Genomic DNA, 25,119 nt, shown 5'->3' on the forward strand with positions numbered 1-25,119 from the left:
CCTTACTTATATAACTGCAACCCCTCTGTACATCACCTTTACAATATAATTTAAATAAAAAAACAAATATCTTGACCCTCACTATTAAGAGATTTTTATCTTATATTTTGAGAAGTGATATCACAATGATTTTGTTGTCGTTGTTGGTTGTGGGGTTTGAACTCAGGGCCTGTGTGCTATCCCTGAGCTCTTTTTTGTGCAAAGCTAGCACTCTCTACCACTTTGAGCCCTAGCTTCACACAGTACCTAATGATTTTTGCACATTTGTTTTCATTGACTATCTCTCCAATATTTGATATTCATGAGGAATATTGAATATTAACTCATGCTACCTCACACCAATCTTATATTTTGTAATTTATTATTTCTTTAGCAAATTAAAACTGTATATATTTGTGATGAATGTATTTTGATATATGTATACGTTGTTCTACATATGTATATACATTAATAACTTTTCCTTTGTGGTGAAAGCACTTAAAAGTACTCTTACTAATTTTCAATCATGTAATATATTGTTACTAGCTATAGTCACCTGATGTACAGTAGATTTTTTTAAACTTACTCTTGTCTAAACAGAATTTTGTGTCTCTTGTCCATTGCATCATTTACCCTTATATACAGCCTCTGAAAACTACCATTTTATTTGAGTTCAGCTTTTTTAGACTACATACAGTAAGGTACCAATAGGATGTTTGTCTTTCTGTGTCTATTTCTTAGCATAATGTCTTCTACATATATCTGCATTGTTAAATTTACTAAGGCTTTTTTGGTCACTATTGTAAATGAGATTCTTTTCTTGATTTCTTTTTTATTAGCATATGGGAATGCTTCCAATTTTTTAAATGTATTTTTATTATCAATCTGAATTACAGAGAGGTTACAGTTTCATACATTAGCATTGGATACATTTCTTGTACTGTTACCTCGTCCCTCATTTCCCCCTCCCCTTTTCCCTTCCCCCTCCCCCCCATGATTTGTTCAGTTGTTCAGTTCATTTTCACCAAACAGTTTGTGTAAGTATTGCTTTTGTAGTTGTTTGTCTTTTTTTACCCTGTGTCTCTCGATTTTGGTATTCCCTTCCAATTTCCTGGTTCTAATACCAGTATACCCAGTTTCCAATATATTCAGATAAGATACAGAGATAGTGTAGGTACAACCACAGGAAGGTGATACAGGAATATCATCAATAATAGAGGCTACAGTTACATATGGCACGTTGAGAGTATTTACAACTGTGATATAACAATCGTTTCCATAACATGGAGTTCATTTCACTTAGCATTATCTTAGGTGTTCATAAGGGTATAGCTATTGGGCTCCTGTGATCCTCTGCTGTGACTTGCCTAAACCTGTGCTAATTATTCCCTATAAGGGAGACCATATAGTCCATGTTGCTTTGGGTCTGGCTCACTTCACTTAGTATAACTTTTTCCAAGTCCTTCCATTTCCTTACAAATGAGGCAATGTCATTCTATTACCTTCATCCAAAACAAAACTGCAAAGAACCAATAGGCCCCTCATTAAGTGGGCTAGAGACTTAAAAAGAGACTTCTCTGATGAGGAAATGAGAATGGCCAAGAGACATATGAAAAAGTGCTCTACATCACTGGCCATAAAAGAAATGCAAATCAAAACAACATTGAGATTCCATCTCACCCCAGTAAGAATGTCCTATATCAAGAAAACTAACAATAACAACTGTTGGAGGGTATGTGGCCAAAAGGGAACCCTACTTTATTGCTGGTGGGAATGTAAACTGGTTCAGCCACTCTGGCAAGCAGTATGGAGATTCCTCAGAAGGCTGAATATAGAACCTCCCCTATGACCCAGCAGCCCCACTTTTGGGTATCTATCCAAAAGACCACAAACATAATCACACTAAAGCCACCAGCACAACAATGTTCATCGCAGCACAATTTGTCATAGCTAGAATCTGGAACCAACCCAGATGCCCCTTAGTAGATGAGTGGATCAGGAAAATGTGGTACATATACACAATGGAATTTTATACCTCTACCAATTTTTTAAAGGTTGTATATCAGCCTTCATCAGCTTTGTCTTTTCAGTTTTTGTTTTTTTAATGGAGTCTGTAGGATCTTCTATATAAGATTATGACTGTGGACACATTATAACTTCTGTCCTTCTGACACTATAACTTCAAATCCTGTCAGATTTGAACCCCTTTTATTTGTTTCTCTTGCCTATTTCTCTGGCTAAGGTCTAGTTGTATATTGAATAGAAGTCAGTGAAAGTAGGCATCTTTGTCTTGGTTCTGATAGGAGGGAAAAAGCTTTTAGCTTTTTACTATTGAGTATAATGTTTATTAGGCTTTTCAGTATGGCCTTTTTCTTTTTTTTTGCCAGTCCTGGGACTTGGACTGGGCCTGAACACTGTCCCTGGCTTCTTTTTCTCAAGGCTAGCACTCTACCACAGCGTCATTTCTGGCTGTTTTCTATATATGTGTGGCTGGGGAGTTGAACCCACGGCTTCCTTTATATGAGGCAAACACTCTTGCCCTAGGCCATATTCCCAGCCCCAGTATGGCCTACTTTAATGAAAGTAACGTGAGAATGAAAAAATAGGAAATGTGATTAATAAAATTTAGGAAAACAGAAGAGAATGACTTGGTTTAAAAAAATTTTTTTTGGTAGTACTAGAGTTTGAACTCTCATAGCTTTGCACTTGATAGGCCAGTACTCTTAACATTTGAGCCACACCTCCAGCCCCTTTGTCCTTTATTTTTCAGACAAAGCACCTTTGAAAATAAACTGTAACAATAGCTCATTCTAATTTTGTTTGTTTTATTTCTCAGACAGTCTGCCTGGTGTAGCCCAGGTTGGACTTGACCTCAAGATCCCCCTGATTTTCCCTCTTGAGTGCTGAGGTGTACACCACCTTGCCCAGCATATTCATTTTCTGCTTCTTTTCTTCTTTCTTTTTTTCTTTTGTGCTGATATATTTAGGTGCTCTTGCTCTTGCTCAGCTGTTTTACTCACAGCTGGCACTCTGCCACTTGAACCATGCTTCCACTTCTAGCTATTTGTAGATTAATTGGTGATAAGAGGCTAACCTGGCTGCCTTCTAACTGTACTTCTCCAATTTTACCCTGCTAAGTAAGTAGGATTATAGCTGTAAACCACAAATACCCAGTATTTTCATTCTATTGTATTCTTACAACAGCAAAAATTCAAGTTTCATTTCCTCATGAAGTTTCTTTTTTTTAATAAGGCTCTCTTTCCAGATAAGGTGGTGGGTGAGAAATTTTAATCCTAATTTGTCTTTTCTGATATGTTTGTTTTATTTTGTTGAGACAAGATCTTACTACATCACCTAAGCAAATGTTACATTTTTTGGTGGTATGGGGGTGTGGGATTGAACTTAGAGCCTCAAGCTTGTTAGGTAACAAGTACTTTACCACATGAGCTACATTTCTAGCTCAGTTTTCTGAGTATCTACAAAGAAATAATATTTCTGATTTTTAACTGTTTTTGATTCCATGTTTTTCTACCTAGAGGGCTACTGTCTAGATCTGTTTTGCAAGCACAAAGTGCTTCTCCAATCTTCACCCATGTTTATGCGGCATTAGTGGCAATTATCAACTCAAAATTTCCACAAATTGGAGAATTAATCCTCAAGAGGCTGATTCTTAATTTTCGAAAAGGCTATCGAAGAAATGATAAGGTATCTATAAACAGCTTGTAAGTAGACTATAACGTAGGCACAAACTAATAAAGCAGTGTCAACAGAAGTAAGCAATGCTCGTTTCTACAAGAGTACTTTTTAAAAATTGTACTTCATGAAGACTGTTTTAGTTTTATGAAGGTTTCCCTCACATGTAACTCGAAGAATGATGACTGTACCAGACTTGTGTAACTGCTTAGCGAGTAATGACATTATTTCCTATGTATTACTTTCATATAAAATTACCCTTGCATGTTGTTTTTTTTTAAAGAATCCATTTGTAAGCTATAGATCCAGCAATTACATGAAAGTTGGTTTTGGTTATGGATTCACTTTGTGTTTTTACTTTTCAGCAACTTTGCCTTACTGCTTCAAAATTTGTGGCACATCTCATTAACCAAAATGTGGTAAGTGATTTTCAAACCTTAGTCCCATTTAGTCCCATGGGATTGATTACACATCAGTGATACGTCTTTTAGTTTTGTTCAGATTTTTATTTTGGATGATACTTTACTTTTAAAACTATAGTAGATATGTCTAACATTCTTTAATGTAAAAACGGAATTGAGAATACATTTTAAATATTTTACCTTAATATTATATGTGGTTCTTTGACTAAAAATTACTTCTTTAAAGAACAAAATTGCCAGGCATTTGTGGCTACTGCTAGCTACTCAGGAGGCAGAGATCTGAGGACCATGGTTCAGAGCCAGCCCACGCAGGAAAGTCCATGAGACTCTTACCTCTAGTTATCTACCAGAAAACTTTAAGTGAATCTGTGGCTCAAAGTGGTAGAGCAATAGCCTTGAGCAAAAAGAGCTCAGGTCCCTGAGTTTAAGCCCTGTTATCAACAACAACAAAAGAACAAAATTAAATTCTTATTTATTTTGGCAGTACTGGACTTTGAGTTCAGGATCTTCCACTTGCCAGTTAGATATACTACCACTTAAGCCACTCCTCTAGCTCTAATATTGTCCTGTTTTAAAAAGCAATAAATTTCCTCCACTCATTTCTCTTTGCTTGATGTTCATTACAACCTAATAAATACCTGGTAGTCCATCTAAGCTGTTTATTCCTTCCTAATACTAGTAAATATACTTAATACTCCCTGCTAATACTTGTTACTGACCTTGAATTTACTATAGTCCAGCCTGGCCTCCTTCCTTTACCTCTGCATTTGCAGACATGTACCACAATGCCTAGCTTGTACCGTCATTTCTAATGCAATATCTGTTTATCAGAAAGAACATTGAAGTCAAGCCTACTCTTAATTCTCTAGTATTAAACACTACTTTAATTCTTATCTACTTGAAATTCTTTCTAGTGTGAGCTCTCATAATTAGTCAGACATTATTACAATGGCAATTGGTTACATAAGATCATGGAAACATAATTTCACATGTCTAAAATTGCAGAGATCTGTATCTGGTTTCATTGGAATTGTTTTTGTTTTAGCACTGCCACATTGAAGATAGAATGTTAAGTATTTCGTACCTATCCAATGAAGTACGTGGCAGCATTTTCTTATCACGAAAAAAAGGCTATTTTTGCACCTTCCTCACTCCTCAAAAAGCAAACCAAAACCCAGAAGGATATTTTTGATACTGTGCACAGTATGAAGAGGCTATTTTCCTGAGTTGAAATTCTCACTTGTTCCAATCTCTATTAGATACCTGGTTTATAAAAAAGATGTATGGTTGGATGATGTCTTTAACTGTCTTTGTAGATCATTTCCTCTCTCAGCAAAGCATCTCATAGAATTGTATATGGCATTGTATATGGCATTGCTTATTAGTACTATTTTGCAAATAGTGTAGCTTAATTGCAAGAGAAGAAATACTTCAAGTGGTTATTATGTACTCTAAAACATTGAAAATTGGTAGTCCTCTAACTTAAGGACTATTTGCTATTTAACAGTTACTGATAGAATGAAACAAAAGGGAATTATAGAAAGAACTTGCTATTCCTTATGTGGTGATTATGAAAATAGTTATTAAAAATCAGTGCATGAAACTAGCATTGTAGCTAATGCCAGTAATCCTAGCACTAAGGAGGCTAGTCCCAAAAGTGTTGAGTGAGTTCCAGACCAGCATGATCTACATAGATAGCAAGACCTTGTTTGAAAAATATAATAATAACATAATGATTATGTGGTATTTAACTCATAGTTTACCTATAATTTTCTTTTTTTTTGCCAGTCCTGGGCCTTGGACTCAGGGCCTGAGCACTGTCCCTGGCTTCTTTTTGCTCAAGGCTAGCACCCTGCCACTTGAGTCACAGCGCCACTTCTGGCCATTTTCTGTATATGTGGTGCTGGGGAATCGAACCCAGGGCTTCATGTATACGAGGCAAGCGCTCTTGCCACTAGGCTATATCCCCAGCCACACCTATAATTTTCTGTACATCATATCTAAGAAGAATATTTCTTATGGAAAGAATTCAAATAGTTGTATTCAGCAAGTAACTTAAGATTTTGGAATACTCATCCATTAATAATAGATACATAAAATTATAGAGACAAATTGTATGTGCAATAGTATCATTGTAAGAAAATTTACTTACTTTTACAAATGTTTAATATTATAAACTGCAGGCTAGTATATATAAAAACATTTTTTTCTTTCCTCTGTGATGAAATCTTTTCCTCTTCCCTTTGCTTTCCCTTAAAGGCACATGAAGTTCTGTGCTTAGAGATGCTCACTTTGCTCCTAGAAAGGCCCACAGATGACAGTGTTGAAGTAGCCATTGGTTTTCTTAAGGAATGTGGCCTCAAATTAACACAAGTGTCACCAAGAGGAATCAATGGTAAGTAGAGATCTGTAGTTTATATATTATATATTCTTATGTCTTTTCAATTGAATATTAATAGCATTTGTTAATTTATTTCTGTACAACATTAGCTATTTTTGAACGACTTCGAAACATTCTACATGAATCTGAAATTGACAAAAGAGTTCAGTATATGATTGAAGTAATGTTTGCTGTGCGAAAGGATGGATTCAAGGACCACCCTGTTATTCTGGAAGGACTTGACTTAGTTGAGGAAGACGACCAATTCACCCACATGCTTCCTTTGGAGGATGACTATAATCCAGAAGATGTTCTTAGTAAGTGTGAGGGACGCGAGGTGAGAAGTGGGACAGCAACTGATGTAAACCCAGAAATTAAATATGTAACTTTTGTTTTTTAAGATGTTTTCAAGATGGATCCTAACTTTATGGAGAATGAAGAGAAGTACAAAGCTATTAAGAAAGGTATGTATAATTTCACAGAATATTTTGGATAACTAGAAGGAATTCAGGTAGTTATATAATACTAGTAGAAAGGTATTTATAGATCAGTGATCCTGACTTACTAAGTGAAATCTCTGTTCTTATGAAGCTGTTTTTCTTTGTGTTGTTTGCCCACAGTATTACTTCATCTTGAATTATTTTTGCTCCTCTTTTCCCCTGTAAATTATGCATCCTTAAATCTCACCTTTCTTAACAAATATTCATAGATTACCAGTGGTCTGTATGCAAAATGATATGATGATGCTATTGCATTACTACGACCTCATTTGTACTTCATTAATGAATTGCAAGCAGTAATTGCACACATTTTGGTTTGAGTTTTATGTTTAACATTACAACTAAACAAGTTCCTTGTTCAGTGTTATAAGAGTAATGCTATTTGCTTGTGGAAGGATACATAAAATAAATTTATGTATGCTTTGTCTTGCCACAGATCAAGTATTCACACAGTGCTGGCTATCATTTCTCTGAGGATTTTCACGTTTGCCTTATTATTTTTCTCCTAAAGCTAATGTCCAGATTTGTTTATGTAGGTTTATTTTCTTTTAGTGATGATGTTTTTCCTAAGAAGTACATATTATTGTGGATGTTCCTATGAGAAGAGTAGAGCCACACATTAGTAAGTGGAAAGCAAAAGTGTAAGAACTTACATTTCTATACAGCATCCTAGAAATATGGTATAATAAACAAGTTTCTCATTACTGATTTCTTGGCAGCTCATTTCCTTTTCATTGCTGATCTCTTGGGCACTTTCATTGCCATTGCCTAGATTGCTTTGTCTGTTATATTCTGTTTCTAAACACATAGAACTCCTTAAGCCCATTCACCTTTTCTAAACAACTTTCTTCCTAAAACGGGCTAAATGGCTTTTCTGAATTTACTATACTTGATATGACTTCTTTTTATTTTAATCTTGAGGATTCTCTATCCATTTCATTAGGGCCTAAGCAGTTGGCCAATACCTGGAATGTCATACTTTGCTTTATTATAGCAGTTCTTGAATTCTTTGGTCTCAGGATCCCTTAACATTTTTGAAAATTACTATGAGTTCTAAAGAGATCGTGTTTGTATATTATATCTACTGATACTTACTGTGTTGGAAATCAAGTCAGGAATATAAAACTGTATGTTAAGTTGTTTTAAAATAATGAAACTAGTATATAACTATTTTTATGAAAATAGTTACTTTATAAAACAGCAATTTAATGAATAGAATGGTACATGTATTATGTAGGTTAATTCCTGGCCTAAAGCAGATAGCTGCATAATCCAGTCTTTATAGTTTACTGTGTCATCTCTCATTAATAATTAGTTAAGAAAGGGTATCGAATATGTTTGTCTGAATCAGGGAAGGGAAGGGGAACACCAAAATCGTGAGACAAAGGGTAAAAGGTGAACCAGTGCAACAGCAATATGTAGTAAGCCAACTGTACAACTCCGGGGGTGGGGGGCAAATGAGGGAGGAGGTAGGTAGCAAGTTTGACAAGAATGTACTCACTACCTTATGTATGTAACTAACCTGTCTGTGCGTCACCTTGGCAATAAAAATTTTTTTAAAAAGAAAGATATTTTGATAATCTTTTCTGATAAGAATCTTTTTAATACTATATTAATATTAAGCAGATTAAATTAGTATAGATGAATTTTCAAATTCAGTTACATTAAAATCCATTAGGATATCACTGTCAGTGGATCATTAAGCCATGTATTTTGTTACATGTTATATTAGTCATTTGGAGAATGTTAGTTTACTATCAGGAAAGCACTTTTGTTAATACTGCTCCCTGGATCTTCAGAAGAGTTCAAGTTTAGGAAGTTATCAAGCTTAGAGAGATAGATATAGGTTTCCAAAAGTAATATTTTCTTTTGAAAACTTTACTGTTACCACGGTAGCAAATACCATTAGTTGTTTACCTTGCAATGACAGTCTTACTCTGTTTATATTTGTGCAAAAGCCTGTCAGATGTCGAATAGCAGTAGTTAGTTGGCCATTTCTTTCCAGCTAAGAAAAACAATTCAGAAAGTCATATCATTGCCCATCCCAAGGGAACCACCACTACTCTCTCTATATTGTCTTTGTGAGAAGTGATATGTACACAAACTTCCTATATTGTCACTCAGATTATGATAACGGTCTCTACTCAAGGACAGAGATTGAAGAAATTAATGTCCTACATGTTCATCGAGGAATGCATGGACCATGTTTCAGTTTAGTTCCTTAATTTATGCTTAGATTAAAGCAGTTTCCACCCAAATTGACCTGAACCCTCATAGCCCTCATCAAATCAGAAATACAGTTTAAAAATGTCTTGGTATTATTTTAAAAATGATTGACCTCACAGACCACAGAGGTCTCTACATTCCCTCAGACTCCTAGACTATTCTTGCAACCACTGCTTTATTTATTTAATTGAAATCCAATTGGCATTGCCTAAGTGATTTCAGTAAACAGATTCTAAAGTGGAGAGGAGAAAAGAGGATGATGTAAACTATTAGACAATTCATTTGACCTTCATTTCTTAGTAAAATGTTCTTCTTGAAGTGGCATAAAAAAATGGCCACAGCAGGAAGTCAAGCACAGCTTTAGTAATTAGCACCTTAGAGTGACCCAGGTGTACTTTTGTTTTAGGTTTTATAGCATTTGGGAAAACAGCAGGAGAGTCTGCCTTCCTACTATTGAATACTAAATAGTTTATTTTTGAAAGTCTGTCTGAGCTGTGTTACATTATAAACTAGACACTGGTGATTGCTTCTAGAAGCTGAATTTGTTAGAAATATTCTTGAGATTTATATATCAGGTAAGAGCAGAATATTAACAATTTTGTAAAATTATGTTATGAAGTTCTCTGTTAAAATTAAGTATGTGGTTCCGGATTTATTTACATTTATAAAGAAATTTGAATTTTTGTGATAAATGAATTGACTCTAAAATGTAGTCTTTTTTTTTTTTTTCTTCTGTCACTGGGCTTGAACTCAGGCCTGGGCACTGTCCCTGAGCTCTTTTGCTCAAAACTAGTACTGTACCACTTTGAGCCACAGTGCCACTTCTGGCTTTCTGATGGTTTGTTGGAGATAAGAATCTCATGAACTTTCCTGCCCAGGTCAGCTTCAACGAACCCTCATCCTCACATCTCAGCCTGCTGAGTAGCTAGGATTACAGGCATGAGCTACCAGTGCCTGGCTAAAATTTGATTTTAAAAGTTCACTAATTATATGTTTTTCCCAGGTTTGCAAAAATCTTTTTATCAGCCTAGCAGCACTGTTAAGTAAATATAATTTTAGTTTTTGTCATTTGATTACTGTTAACATAATGAATGGTCTTATATAGTCACATGTAAATCTATACTTTTTTTATTCACTTCTAAATGAGCTGTATTTTAAGAAGTGATAATCCAATAAAGTGATTCTGTCGCCACTTTTTTAAACTTCAGTTGTATATATGAAAAATCTTTTTTAAAGATTCTTTATTAGCATATATTAGTTTTACAAGTGGAGTTTTGTTGTGACACTTCTACATAGGCATAAAGTGTACCTCAATAACCTCATTCCCTCTATCATTGACCCTCACCCCATTATCTCCTTGTTAAAACGATTCCAACAAATTTTATTCTTATTTCCATACATGCAGTAAAGTAATTGACCATATTCATACTCATTCACCTTCATTCATCCTCCCTTGATATACCTCAAAAGAATATGATGAAAAATCTTTAACTTGATTGTAATATTCTGTTTAACAAATACATATTTTAATGAAATATCACTACTGTTTATTTAAATTACCTTAAATTCTTATTTTCTATGTATTGGCATGGCATTGCATAGTAGACGCCCCTCTTTCTAATGATGTGATAATATTTTGGCTTTTATGTGCTAGTTCCTAGGAGTGTTTTTTTTTTCCCATTGTTCATCTCATTCAGGAACCCTCATCAACTTTTTCTTTGTGCTTCTTGTTTCATAGCCACTTTTATCTGGCAAAAGAATGATATGTATGACTCTTCAGTGAAATCAATTTAGTGCTTTCTCATCACCTAGGTATCAACACAAGCAAGGCTTGTGTGATCATCGGTGTTGGCAGGTGAACTGTTTTAACACAGGTTTTCTACGAACTGAGAACATGTGGTCCCAGAATGATATACATACATCTTGCTCATTTTTTTTTCCTTAAATGTACTTTTTCTTACAGAAATACTTGATGAAGGAGACAGTGATTCAAACACAGACCAAGATGGTGGGAGTAGTGAAGAGGAAGAAGAAGAGGAGGAAGAAGGAGAAGAAGATGAAGAAGGTAAAATCTAATTCAGATAAAAGTATCAGTACTCTATTTGTGTAATAGTATCAATACTCTATAATTAGATTTCCAAAGTCATAATCTAAAACAGTGTTCTCAAACTACTGGGAGGGTGTAGGGAGGAACACTTGTGGTGTCTAGTGAGTTAAACGTCATAAACATAAGACTTGCACAAAGAATTCTACTCATCTCAAGAGTTAGCTTTCTGCTGTTGTTTATCATGCTAGGGATTAAACTCAGTGAGTTGCACATACTTGGCACACATTCTAGCACCTATGCTATGAACCTAGGCCCCAAGAAGTGTTAAAAAGGAAATTCAGTTTTTATTATCAGCATACTTTTAATTTGACATCTTAAGCCTCTGATTATAATCTATTAAATCTATTCATTTTAAGTGCATGTGATTTACTTAATCCTGGCAAAAATGTGACAGATATGAATAGCTAGATATTTGCTACTCTTTTTGCCAAAAGAGAATGGGGAGGGCAAAACTATAATTATACAAAAGCAGGCATGATCTTCACTGTTGATTGTGTTATTACACAGACAAATGAGTCTAGAACTTTATTTTGATGAAGTTCACTTCATATGTCAGGACATAAGTAAATCAGTCATTATTTATATGCATGATATATTTCAAATATTAAAAGTATATACTTTTCTTTTAGAGTATAATATATTCTAGTTTGTCTACAGTTAGTTAAATTGTCTTTCTGTAACTAATTTTATGAAAGTGGGTTTCACTTTTTCACAGTGTTTTTAAGTCCTGTATCTTGCCCACATGCCACATTTTACTTGAAAAAAATTTTTTTGGTTTTATACTGTTCAAATAAAAACCAATAATATAAGCCAGGTACCAGTGTCTCATGCCTGTAATTCTAGCTGTTCAGGAGACTGAGACCGGGAATCAGAATTCAAAGCCAGCCCTGGCAAGAAAGACTATGAGGCCATTATCACCACTAAAACTACCAAAAAAGCTAGAAGTAGAGTCATGGTTCAAGTGGTAGGGTGCTAGCCTTGAGCAAAAATATCCCTCAGGCCCAGGCTGAGTCCAAGCCCTAGACCAGCAACAAAAAAAAAAAAGCCAAACCAAAAAAAAGAAAACAGTATAAGGAAGTTTGCAAGTTTGCATTAGGTAAGAAATGATTTTGCTGCCCTTGTAGCTCTCACTATGCAGAGCTTATTCCTACTACTTTCTCTGTACTTTTTCTTCAGTAAACTTGTGATTCTTCATTAATTCTGGTGTGTTTACTCAGTTCTTTAAAATGGCAAGAGCATAGAGTGACACCCAATCCCTAACAGTGTTGTTGCCCAAGTTGGATCATCTGTACTTACAAAATATTAGCCAGGAAACGGAGAGAAAACATTGTGACAAATGCTTATATTTGATTCGTGAAACCTTTCATAACCTAGTATTCTCTTAAACTGAATTTGTGTTGATAAATTGTAATTCTTCTAAATTACCAAACTATTGTTTATTGTTCTGGAAATAATATTTTATCAAACAAGAGCAAGAGTATAACCTTGTCTAATGAACAGATAACATACAAACAAAAATAGGTTTTTTTGGTCCTAGTTTTGAGCTTTGAGCTAAGAGAATGATAAAGCAAAAAGACCTGAAGTGATCACTTGTAACTGAAATGCCACTATACACAGAAGAAAAGGTTACTATTAAATTCTGGAAGATTCTAAATAGATCTATGGAAAGATATGCAAAGATACATTGTCATTTCTTCAAGTTTGTTTTTGTAGTTTCATAAGTTATTTTTAATTTCTTTCAGGACAAAAAATGACTATTCACGACAAAACAGAAATTAATCTAGTCTCATTTCGCCGTACAATATATCTTGCTATTCAGTCAAGGTAAGGCACCATAGCTTAGTTGGTCCCCTTTCCTTTCTTTTCCTTTCCTTTTTCCTGAATAAAGGATGATCAGAGACATGAGGATCAGAGATACGTTTTAGAATCTGAGAACACAAAATTTGATACCATATCAGAAATCTCTCAAACCTTGTTCTTTGCCAAAGCTTTTAGGTCCATACCTGTTCATTCTTTGCTTTAAGGATGGATTGTCTTTATTTATTTAAAAAGTCTAATAGTGTCATATTAGACATTTTAGCTATCGATTCTGAGTTAAATACTACTAATAAAATCCTAAAATAATATTAAAAGCTAATAATACAGTTCTTACATGATGGAAACAATGTTGGATATATGTTTTAAAACTTGCTTTCTAATTCTGGTGTAGCAGAGAAGCATGATTGTGATGACTTTGGGGAACTGACTTCTTACAGAATGCAAATGAATATAAATGGGACTGGGAATTAGATTTAGGAAGGTTGTGAGAACCCTTTGCAGTAATATCAAGCAAGACAATGTCATGAATATAAAACCCACTTGCTTTGAAGACTATGAGTTTCACTTTGAAGATTTATTTGAGAACGTTAAATGCTTAGTGCATCTGTTATTTTGTATACAAAGCAGCCTATTGATTTAGTAGAACTATGTTTACAATATACAGTGGAGGAGGAATTTTCAATTCTGTTGCTTAGGTTTTGTATATTTCCATTTATTATGACGTAATACCAATGATTCATAAGTAAGAGTCATCATATTTTCAGTCAGTCCGAAAACTTTGGCTTTAGATTCCTCTTCAAATAGAAGAATAGTAAAAAGCAGAGTAAAAAATTTTGGGTTTAATTTATTTCTCTGCTTTACACATGAAAGGCTGTTAAGTGTTGGGTTATTTTGTGTGTAGGTACTAGTACCCAGGCTGAACTCACAGTCTGAAGCTCTTGCTTACCTTTTTCATTTAGGTCTGTCACTCTACCACTTGAGCCACCCTAGCAGTCCAGCTTTTTTTCTGGTTAATAAAAATAGAGTCTCAAGATTTATTGAGCCTGGGCTGACTTCAAATCATGATCTTCAGGTCTCAACCTTCTGAGTAGCCAGAATTATGGGTGTGAGCCACCAGCACCCAAACTTAAATGTTTTAATATAAACTTAGAAGTAGAAGTTAAGAAACTGACCTTTTATTTGTTTGTCTTTAATGTACTTTTTAAGAATTCCAGCAGTAAATAGATATAACAGCAGATTCTGTTCTAATGTCGCTGTTAACATTAACTTTAAGGGTTTTTAGTAGATGTCTTTCAACAATTATGTAAAAGAAACGTTTTCATTTGACCTTAACCTTGGTCATCTCTAAATCACAAATAGACTATGAAAATTAAAGTGCTAATAAACCGATGACAGTCTCCTCTAAAAATTCTGATTATACTAACTACTTCCTTAGAGATTAGTTAGCATTTATCTCAGCCCTTAAATGCCTAGGTTTTCTTAAGTTATATGCATCAAAGGTTACTGTACTTATATGCTCTTTACCTTATATATCTATAAGCCCTCTGTACATCACTTTTACAATAAAACACATTTTAAAAAGTTTAATAGATGTTTAAAGAACTTGAAAGGGATAGTCATAATGAGCTAAAAATGTTTAAATATATTAGTTATTAAATACCTAGACTTATTAAATATCTAGACTAAGAAGTGGCTGTTATTTTAATAAGTAACTTACTTTTTTTTCAAAAAGCAGTGATAGTGCGTAGCCCCAGTTCCTGAGTCTGTGCTGCGGCCCTGTCCGGTCTGGGTTGCGGCCCTGGCTGGCCAGCCTGCTTTTTCTGGTTGCAGTTTCAGCTCCGGAGTCTGGGCCATGACCCTGGCCAGTCAGAATACTTTTTGCTTCTCCAGTAAATCCATCTTTTTACTTGGGAAAAAAAAAAGCAGTGATAATCTTCATGATTTTTTCAGAAACACATAAACATTGTATACTTAAAATTTACATCTTTTTTTTCATTTTTTAAACTAGTATACATTAGTTGGGCATTCATTATGACATTTCTAGACATGTAAACAATGTATCACCATCAATCTTCCATGAGTAGACTATGGAAAGAAAGCATTTGGAAACATGAATCGAGGGTTTCCTATGCCGTTTAACTCTTCTTTTTTCACTGTATTTCCTAGGAAATAAATATTAATTGGCGACTATACAGAGTTGTTCAGTGCAAAAACAAAAAAAACAAACAAAAAAACCCAAAATGCTGACTATTACTATCTAAGTTAAATAGGCAGAACACCCAATTTATGTCCTACTGAAAGTTAAGTGAATTGGTGAGTTGTCAGAAATGTGGACAAATTTTCTGACCTAACATTAGGTGATGTGAGATTATAAAGAACTGTGCTTGCAGTATATTAACTAAAAAATAGACTCCAGAAATAATGCAGTGACATATTAACAGTGGTAAAAGTCTAATGTTTGTAGTATAATAGGCTAGATGGAATAATATCATTAACTTTCATGGCTGTGAGGCAGACAGTTCATTTTGGAACATTTTGTAAGTAAAATTTCTGACAGCTGAACCTTTTGAGGATTACAGATTTTTCTTGTCATCAGTTGGGACTCTCCCTATTGTTATGATTTTTTTAATTGCTCTTTATATAAAATATAAGACTATAAAGTTTGCTTTCCTACTGAAAATAAAATAATATCAGAAGAAGGTAGATGATTATGTCCCTGCCAATTCATAGTTCTTAAATTGGACATTTGAACAATATCATTTTTAACACAACTTGAAGACAATAATTTAGTAAAATATCAACTATAATGATTACTTCAATGCAAAACAGTCTTGGGTATAGGAAGTAAAATAAGTACAAGGAATATATCTAGTATAGTATAGTGTATTAGATTTTTTTGAAGTAGAAACATTCATTTATTGCTTACTTGTTAAATATTTCATCAGACTATCAGGGTTTTGGTTTTTGTTGTTTGTTTCTGAAAACTTAGTCTATTAAGAAAAAGTAGAAAAGAAAATCATACTTCTTAAAATATTTTTGTTATTGCTTTATTACCTGTTTAAAAAATTCTTCTGCCTGAATTTTTTTTTCAAATTTTTGTTATCAAACTGATGTACAGAGAGGTTGCAGTTTCATACATTAGGCATTGGATACATTACTTGTACTGTTTGATACTTCGTCCCTCATACCCCCCTCTCTCCTCCCCCTTTTCCTTTCCCCCCATGAGATGTTCAGTTCACTTACACCAAACAGTTTTGCAAGTATTGCTTTTGTAGTTGTTTTTTTTTCTTTTTTTACCCTGTGTCTCTCAATTTTGGTATTTCCTTTCAATTTCCTAGTTCTAATACCAGTATACATGGTTTCCAGTATACTCAGATAAGATTACAGAGATAGTGTAGGTACAACCACAGGAAGGTGATACAAGAACATCATCAATAATAGAAGCTACAGATACACATGGGATGTTGAAAGTAGTTACAACTGTGATATAACAATCGTTTCCATAACATGGAATTCATTTCACTTAGCATCATCTTATGTGTTCATAAGGGTATAGCTATTGGGCTCTTGTGATCCACTGCTGTGACTTGCCTAAACCTGTACTAATTATTCCCAATAAGGGAGGCCATAGAGTCCATGTTTCTTTGGGTCTGGCTCACTTCACTTAGTATAATTTTTTCCAAGTCCTTCCATTTCCTTACAAATGGGACAATGTCATTCTTTCTGATAGAGGCATAATATTCCATTGTGTATATGTACCACATTTTCCTGATCCATTCGTCTACTGAGGGGCATCTGGGTTGGTTCCAGATTCTCACTATTACAAATAGCGCTGTGATGAACATTGTTGTGCTGGTGGCATTACTGTGATTTTGTTTGTGGTCTTTTGGATAGATACCCAAAAGTGGGGCTGCTGGGTCATAGGGGAGTTCTATATTTAGCCTTCTGAGGAATCTCCATACTGCTTGCCAAAGTGGCTGAACCAGTTTACATTCCCACCAACAATGAAGCAGGGTTCCCTTTTGGCCAGATCCCCTCCAACAATTGTTATTGTTAGTTTTCTTGATATATGACATTCTTACTGGGGTGAGATGGAATCTCAATGTTGTTTTGATTTGCATTTCTTTTATGGCCAGTGATGTAGAGCACTTTTTCATATGCCTCTTGGCCATTCTCACTTCCTCATCAAAGAAGTCTCTTTGTAAGTCTTTAGCCCACTTGATGATGGGTCTATTGGTTCTTTGCGGTTTTGTTTTGGAGGAAGGTGATTTTTTTAGTTCTGCATATATTTTAGATTTGAGGCCTTTGTCCATTAAATGGCCGGTAAAGATCTTCTCCCAGTCTGTGGGCTTTCTGTTTATCTTGCAAGCTATGTCCTTTGCCGTGCAGAAGCTCTGCAGTTTGATGCAGTCCCATTTGTCCAACCTTTCTTTGATTTGTAGCCTTTCTGGGTCTTTGAATTCTTTTTTATTTTTTTTATTCCGTTTCCTGTGCCATCCTAGGTTATAGTATCCAGTAGTTCTCATGTGGCCTCTAATGTAATAAAACCTGAGAAATCCAGATCTACTGCAAAACTAGATTTCCAGTTATTTTATTTCATTGAGTGATAATTTTTATACTGCTTATCTCAAAGAAATAAAAGTTTGAACATTCTACAGAGGGACAAATAAACATTCCTCAATCACAATTAATTTGTTAATTCTCTTAGGCAAAGTGTTTTTTGTTTTGTTTTGTTTTGTTTTTTGCCAGTCCTGGGCCTTGGACTCAGGGCCTGAGCACTGTCCCTGGCTTCTTCCAGCTCAAGGCTGTAGCACTCTGCCACTTGAGCCACAGCGCCGCTTCTGGCCATTTTCTGTATATGTGGTGCTGGGGAATCGAACCTAGGGCCTCGTGTATCCGAGGCAGGCACTCTTGCCACTAGGCTATAACCCCAGCCCCCAGGCAAAGTATTTTAAAATCAATTTGTCTGAACACTGGAAAGACATGCTTTTTTTCCTTACACATTGATAATTTACTGTTTTCTGTGTTTTGTTTTTTAATAAATTGCAGTTCGCCTGCATTTGGGTATGAACTAAGATAACTTGTCTAAATGATGACAATAAATAAAATGTCAGGGTGACCCCCTGGAATATCTTTCACTTCTTCCTGCTTTTAGTCAGCAATTAATGGTAATTCTTATCAGTATCAAGCTATAAAAACATTCCCAGGATTTCGTAGATGGGGTTTCATTATAGAATATCATTTATTCTTCCATGCTGAGCTTTTAATGTGACCATGAGAAACTTTGTCTATGTATAGTTCTGTTTTAATTGGTAATTCTCCTTTCATTTTTAAATACAGTATACATTTCAAGAAACTGCTTTTCAGGTTAAAACTTACAACCTTTCCATTGAAAGCATAAGTATTCCAGTGTTCAAGTCTTATTTTGGGGCTCTGTCCCCAAAAGTTTGATAAACATGTCTGAGTCATCTCTGTAAATGAGAGGATGAAATTCGTTTGTCTCTAAATCTTGCTGGAATGCTAATCAGGTATGAATCCATAATATATCAATATTATTATCTACAGGTATCCTCTTTTTTGTTTTTGTAGCTACTGGAGGTTCAACTGAGCTTCAAGCTTGCTGAGTTGCCTGCCAGCTAGTGCTCTACCAACTTGAACCACACCTTCAGCTTTGCCCCTTGGTGGTTATTTTTGAACATGAAGTCTTGAGGACTTTTTTTGGTCATGGTTGGCTTTCAACCAAGATCCTCTAGATCAGCCTTCTGAGTCGTTTGGATCACAAGGTGTGAACCACCAACACCTAGCTGCAGGTGTTTGTACTTCTGACTGTTATTAATTTAGCTATCTATTTTTTGGTTGCAGAATAAAAGCACATTTCTCAAAAGTGTTACCATATATATCATATAATGTAATATATATGCCACATATATATGTGTGTGATGCTAAACTTCTTAAAGCTTTACTTTTCTTTACCCTCATTATTGAGAATCTTACCTGTTTTTTTTCTAAGCTTTAGGAAAAATTTGGTGTGTGAAGTTATTGTCTTCCACAGTTTGAAGGAAGAGCAAAGAAATTTAGTCATATTTAAGAATTTATTAATGTTTTACTTGAGTGATCAGTTTGGAACTGAACACGGTGGATAATCATAAATGGAAAGGACTAAATCTGTGTTTTTAATTGGTATTTAATTTACATGTAATAAAATTAACTCTTTTCAATGCGCAGCTAGTTGTGTCATCATACTCACAAAATTGCTCAACCATCAATAGTAATTTGAAAATATTTTCATCATGCCAAACTTAAGTCTTAAATGTAGTCAACCCCTACTCTCTTTACCTTCTTTCTCTGTATTTAGGCTTGCCTACTTGGAGCATTTATATAAGTAGAATCAGTCATACTGCCTTTTGTATCTATGCCTTTTGTATCTATGCCTTTTGTATCTGACTTCTACTTACCCTAATTACAGATTTATCCATGCTATATGATGAATTCATTTTCTATTCTTTGTGGAATTAAGAGCTTGTGTTTGGTTTATATTTGAAGCAAAACGTGTACTTCCAATTAAAAGACTATTCAAAACAATAGTAAAGGTATTAAAGCCTTGTATGTTAAGTTAAAGAGAGCTTTGTTCATTGCTGCAAGATTTTAACCTATTGTGACCATCTTATTTCTCTATAGTTTAGATTTTGAAGAATGTGCCCACAAATTGCTGAAAATGGAGTTTCCTGAAAGTCAAACAGTATGTTAATAATGCTTTTTATAATTACAGTGTTTATATTGTTTATAAAGATGCTTAAGGTATACTTAGTTTTTATAAATTGAAGCACTAATTCAAAGTTTTGGCCACTTGAGGATGTTTCATATATGGTACTTCTTCCACTGAATTAAAGTATCTGCTTGACTACTGAAAAATAGTCTTGAGACCAATCACCATTTATATAGAATTTCTGCCTATAAATCAAATGTGACATAGTAGGAAATATATTCTTTTATGGATTATCTGATTCATTTCTTTATGCATTGAAGAATTTATTTTGTTGTAGAAATTATAAAGAGAATAGTATATACTGTTACATTTCTCTAGTTGGATATAGAATTTGTTGTTTTTCATTCAGTAATTCAATCAGCATATTCTGTGTGTCAGACTCTGCAAGCTCAGTGATTAACAATCCATAAAGCACATATAGGGCCTTTTCTTTGCCCCATGGTATTCATTCCCTTATAACTCATTGTACCTCAGTCTTCAAAGCATCAGAACTGTAATGATAAAGGTAATGAAAACTAAATTGGTAAGTAAATTGTCTTGTGCTTTTTACTAATTTTCTTGTATTTATTGTTCTCTATTCTTCTAGATTTTTAGGTCCTAGAACCTGAGCCAAGGCTTTTCTGCTTTTACTTTTCATTTAGCTTTACATGTAGTAGATTCCACATAGATACTAGAGTGAATGTATCAACTCTAATAAGCTACTCAGTTTTTAGTTCTTGATCCTCTGAGCTAAGTTACTATTAGATATAATTTCTTTGCCTTAGGCAGTATCATGATCTGTTAGCAGACTGTGACCTAGGCCTATTGTTTGTTTCATAGAAATAAATAAAGCTTATTAGAATAAAACCATTAATTGAACTACCTCCCTTCCCCTGTGGCTATTTTCATATCATGGTAGCAGAATAAGTAGTTTCAACAGAGATTATATTATCTCTAACCCTTACAATATGTACTACCTGGCACTTTGGAGAAAACACTTTCTAATCTTCGTTCTGTAATACAGATTTGTTCTTCAAATACTGTGCTGTAGAATGTGCAAATGTTTTAAAAAATTCTTTTCCTGGTAAAATAATAATGTTCCCACTTGTATTCTGGTTGCAGTTGATATGTCATCTTTGGGGGGAAATAGTAAATTACCCTTTTAAAATATACTCAGGGGGGCTGGGGATATAGCCTAGTGGCAAGAGTGCCTGCCTCGGATACACGAGGCCCTAGGTTCGATTCCCAGCACCACATATACAGAAAACGGCCAGAAGTGGCACTGTGGCTCAAGTGGCAGAGTGCTAGCCTTGAGCGGGAAGAAGCCAGGGACAGTGCTCAGGCCCTGAGTCCAAGGCCCAGGACTGGCCAAAAAAAAAAAAAAAAATATATATATATATATATATATATATATATATATACTCAGGGGCTGGGGATATGGCCTAGAGGCTAGAGTGCTTGCCTCGTATACATGAGGCCCTAGGTTCGATTCCCCAGCACCACATATACAGAAAATGGCCAGAAGTGGCGCTGTGGCTCAAGTGGCAGAGTGCTAGCGACAGTGCTCAGGCCCTGAGTCCAAGCCCCAGGACTGGCAAAAAAAAAAAAGTATACTCAGTACTAAAATTATAAAATATTATAATTAATATATTATCTTATTACATTATTTGAATAATACAGTTAAGTCATTATAAACATCAATCCAGAGGGTAGTTGTTCTAGAACTTAACCTCAACATATTTTTGGAGTTCTCCCAAGTATCTTATTGCTTTAGTTTTTATGCACCCAGTAGACTACTAAAAGTGCTCTAATATTTAATTGAAATGTTAAAATATTTCATTAGTATATGCCATAGGGAATAACTCATAATTGTATTTAGTCTAGAGAGGAAATTAATTTGTGGGTTTTTTTGAGTAGTGCTGACTGTTAGCAATGCTATTGGCACATTACCATGTTTTATTGTTTCAAATCTAATTAGCCATTGTATTGCATAACACAGTGTTTGTAAGATAAGTTGAAAGTGAATTTTAATAAATCAAGTTAACATAGTGGAATTTAGAAAAGCCTCATTTAAAGTTTTTAGTGCCATGTGGAATTTTAACAAAGCTCATTTTTTCAGGACCGATACATTTATAAATACTTTATTTGATTGAGTTAACTTGTGACTGAGGTTTTTTAAATTTTTTTTTAATTTTTATTATCAAACTGATATACAGAGAGTTTACAGTTTCATACATTAGGCATTGGATACATTTCTTCTACTGTTTGTTACCTTGTCCCTCATTCCCCCCTTCCCCATTTCCTCCCCCCCCCCCATGAGTTGTTCAGTTCACTTACACCAAACAGTTTTGCAAGTATTGCTTTTGTAGTTGTTTCTCTCTCTTTTTTGTTTTTTTTACCCTGTGTCTATCGATTTTGGTATTACCTTTCAATTTCCTAGTTCTAATACCAGTATATACATGGTTTCCAATATACTTAGATAAGATATAGAGATAGTGTAGGTACAACCACAGGAAGGGGATATAAGATCATCAATAATAGAAAGTTTTCTCTAAAAAAAAGTACTAGAAATATGATGACATTACTATTGGAATTTTTTTTGTGGATGTTTATACAGACTTTACTAATATTGTAATTGCCAAAAACTTCAAACAATTCAAATATCCTTCAGTGTTAGATGGATACAAACTGTAATACATTCATACAATGGAATAGTGCTCATCAATACAAATGGAATAGCTGGATACCAGTGGCTCATGCCTGTAACCCTAGTTACTCAGGAAACAGATCTGAGGATCCCAGTTCAAAGCCAGCCAGGCAGAAAAACCTGTGACACACTTATCTCCAATTAACTAGCAAAAAGCTGTAAGTGGAGCCTTGTCTCAAGTGGTAGAGTACCAGCCTTGATACTTTTGGGTAGATTTGTTTAGTTCCTAGGGTAGTACTGTGAAACACACCTCCTGCAAGAACTGAATGTTTCTGTCTACCGTAACCAGTACAGTAGCCACTAGGCATGTGTGGATGCTGATTGTTTGAAATATGGCTAATGTGATTTGAGTAAAATTTTAGTTTATATAATTTCAACTAATGCAGATACCCCATAAGCCTAGTTGATTCCATACTGGACTGCACAGTTCTTGAGTATCCATTCTCTGCTTTTTTAGGTCCCCTACTGATCTCTTGTGCGAGCCCTCATCAAATATCTTAACATTATTTACATAGATGAGCACAGTAAATGCTTATTGACTTGTTTCTTTTTAATATTTACACTTTTTATTTAGGTTACATCTGTATTATTAAGGTCTAAATAAAGATATACAGATAAAAAATTAACTGAAAGAATGTACATTTTATTTTTGTAGGAGTGATTTCCATTTAAAGAAAGCAAATATGTTTAGTTATTATTACAAATGTCTTACAGAATATTAGATTAAGACATTTTAGTCATATGAATTGACTAAGGTAATGTTGGTACACATTTTGCATTTGACTCTGCTACTATCTTGCTTTGCCTATGAAATATCCGTAATTAATATTTAGTTCATTAGGATTATTTTAGGAGTTAACAGTGTTACTTAAAATTCTCTAGTTAAATATAAATCATTTGTGATGATGGCATTTTCTGAGCAAGGATCTATTCATTAGTTCAACAGAATTTTTACAGAGGTTTTCAAGGCATTTAAATAGCTGATTGGATAGTGTATTTTAGCAATTAGGAAATGACTACATCTATATAAATCCATCATAAGATAATGTTCATTTTGAGGAAAGAAAATTCAGTCATAGTTTTAAAAAAATTTTCTTGTAAAAGTGATGTTCAGAGGAGTTATATTTATGTAGTCAAGTAATAGAGTACATTTCTTTTTCAACAGTGCCATCTCTTCCCTCCTTTTCTCCCAGTTTTTCCCTCCTGATCTCCCTCCTACAAAAATTGTGTAGTTCATTTTCAACATAGTATCTAGTGTGTATCACTGCTGTATTAGTTCACAACCTTTGTCCCACCATTTCTGTGTACCCCTCTAGTCTCCCCAAACAGATAAACTTACAAGACAAAAAGTCACAAACAAGTAAAAAAGTGGGAAAAGCAAAACACAAAAAATAAAATAACAAAAAACCTCTTGTTATTTCTATGCTTCCATCAGAAAGAATGATATTGCCCCATTCATAAGAAAATGGAAAGACTTGGAAAAAATTATATTAAATGAATTAAGCCAGACCCAAAGAAATATAGGCTGCAAGGTTTCCCTCATTTGTAATAATTAGAATGTGCCTATAAATCTACAAATAAACACAATGGTTAACCAAAGACAAAAATATTACACTTGGACATGATAAATTAAACAGGAACATTCACACAGTGAGATCAAAGAAGGATATTCTTAGGAGAGGATCACAAAGGCTCAATAGCTATGTGCATGTGATCATATAAAATGTTTATCGAAATGAACTCCAAGATATGTTGTTTTATTCCTTTGTTCATCCGTTTTTTACATTTGTTCCTTTTTAGCCATAAATAGGATCTTTTAAATTGCAATTTAAGTTGTTGTGATCACTTATGCTTTTGCAAAGACTCACTGTTCTCTGTTTTGTCTATACTTGCTTATATTTCGGAAGTGTATAACTAAATTGTTAGAGTCTTTCTAAGATACTGTATATTTAATCTTTTGCTGACATACCTTTTTCATGTACCATGTTTGTTTAGAAATAGTTTATATTAATATGAATTTAGAATTTTATCATTAATTATATAAATTGCCATAGACCCTATAAGAATTACATGTTTATAGGTTCTGTTGTGTTTTAAATAATTACTATGACTTTTTCCAAACAGAAAGAACTCTGCAATATGATACTTGATTGCTGTGCTCAGCAAAGGACATATGAAAAATTTTTTGGCTTATTAGCTGGGGTGAGTTTCAGCTTGTGTTAGAATATAACAGCATCCCTAAGGAAAATCTTGGCATGAATGTAATTGAATTAATGATTCTGTTTTGTCATCTACTGTAACAACATAGCTCCAATGAAAGTGAATTGTCCCTCCTTACAAGATTTCCTGCTCCCTTCAGTTTCTTCCTTAGTGTTGTTGTCAGTGCCTTTGCATATCAGCCCTCTAGATTTTCTTAGAATTGTTCATGCTTTGTAACAATTTCCTGATATAGCAAAATAAAATATTCTTTCAAAAAAAATCTCAAAAACGTTATATAAGCATTGTAAGGAAAAGCAAGCAATGTAAGTAAGACTTGACCTTG

At 34.3% G+C, this 25,119-nt stretch overlaps 1 protein-coding gene across 4 annotated transcripts in view; it reads left to right on the forward strand.

Moving 5' to 3' along the window:
* Positions 1–25,119, forward strand: part of Cwc22 (CWC22 spliceosome associated protein homolog) — a 62,496-nt gene that overhangs the window by 27,544 nt on the left and 9,833 nt on the right. For all 4 annotated transcript variants that reach the window (XM_048345151.1, XM_048345152.1, XM_048345149.1 and 1 more), the window contains 9 exons: positions 3,516–3,684; positions 4,038–4,091; positions 6,354–6,489; positions 6,585–6,791; positions 6,876–6,938; positions 11,164–11,265; positions 13,050–13,131; positions 19,804–19,864; positions 24,702–24,779. In XM_048345151.1, the coding sequence (XP_048201108.1) occupies positions 3,516–3,684; positions 4,038–4,091; positions 6,354–6,489; positions 6,585–6,791; positions 6,876–6,938; positions 11,164–11,265; positions 13,050–13,131; positions 19,804–19,864; positions 24,702–24,779 (952 nt within the window). The remainder of the gene's footprint in view (positions 1–3,515; positions 3,685–4,037; positions 4,092–6,353; positions 6,490–6,584; positions 6,792–6,875; positions 6,939–11,163; positions 11,266–13,049; positions 13,132–19,803; positions 19,865–24,701; positions 24,780–25,119) is intronic.

This window comes from Perognathus longimembris, chromosome 4, assembly GCF_023159225.1.
Source record: "Perognathus longimembris pacificus isolate PPM17 chromosome 4, ASM2315922v1, whole genome shotgun sequence".
Classification (NCBI taxonomy): Eukaryota; Metazoa; Chordata; class Mammalia; order Rodentia; family Heteromyidae; genus Perognathus; species Perognathus longimembris.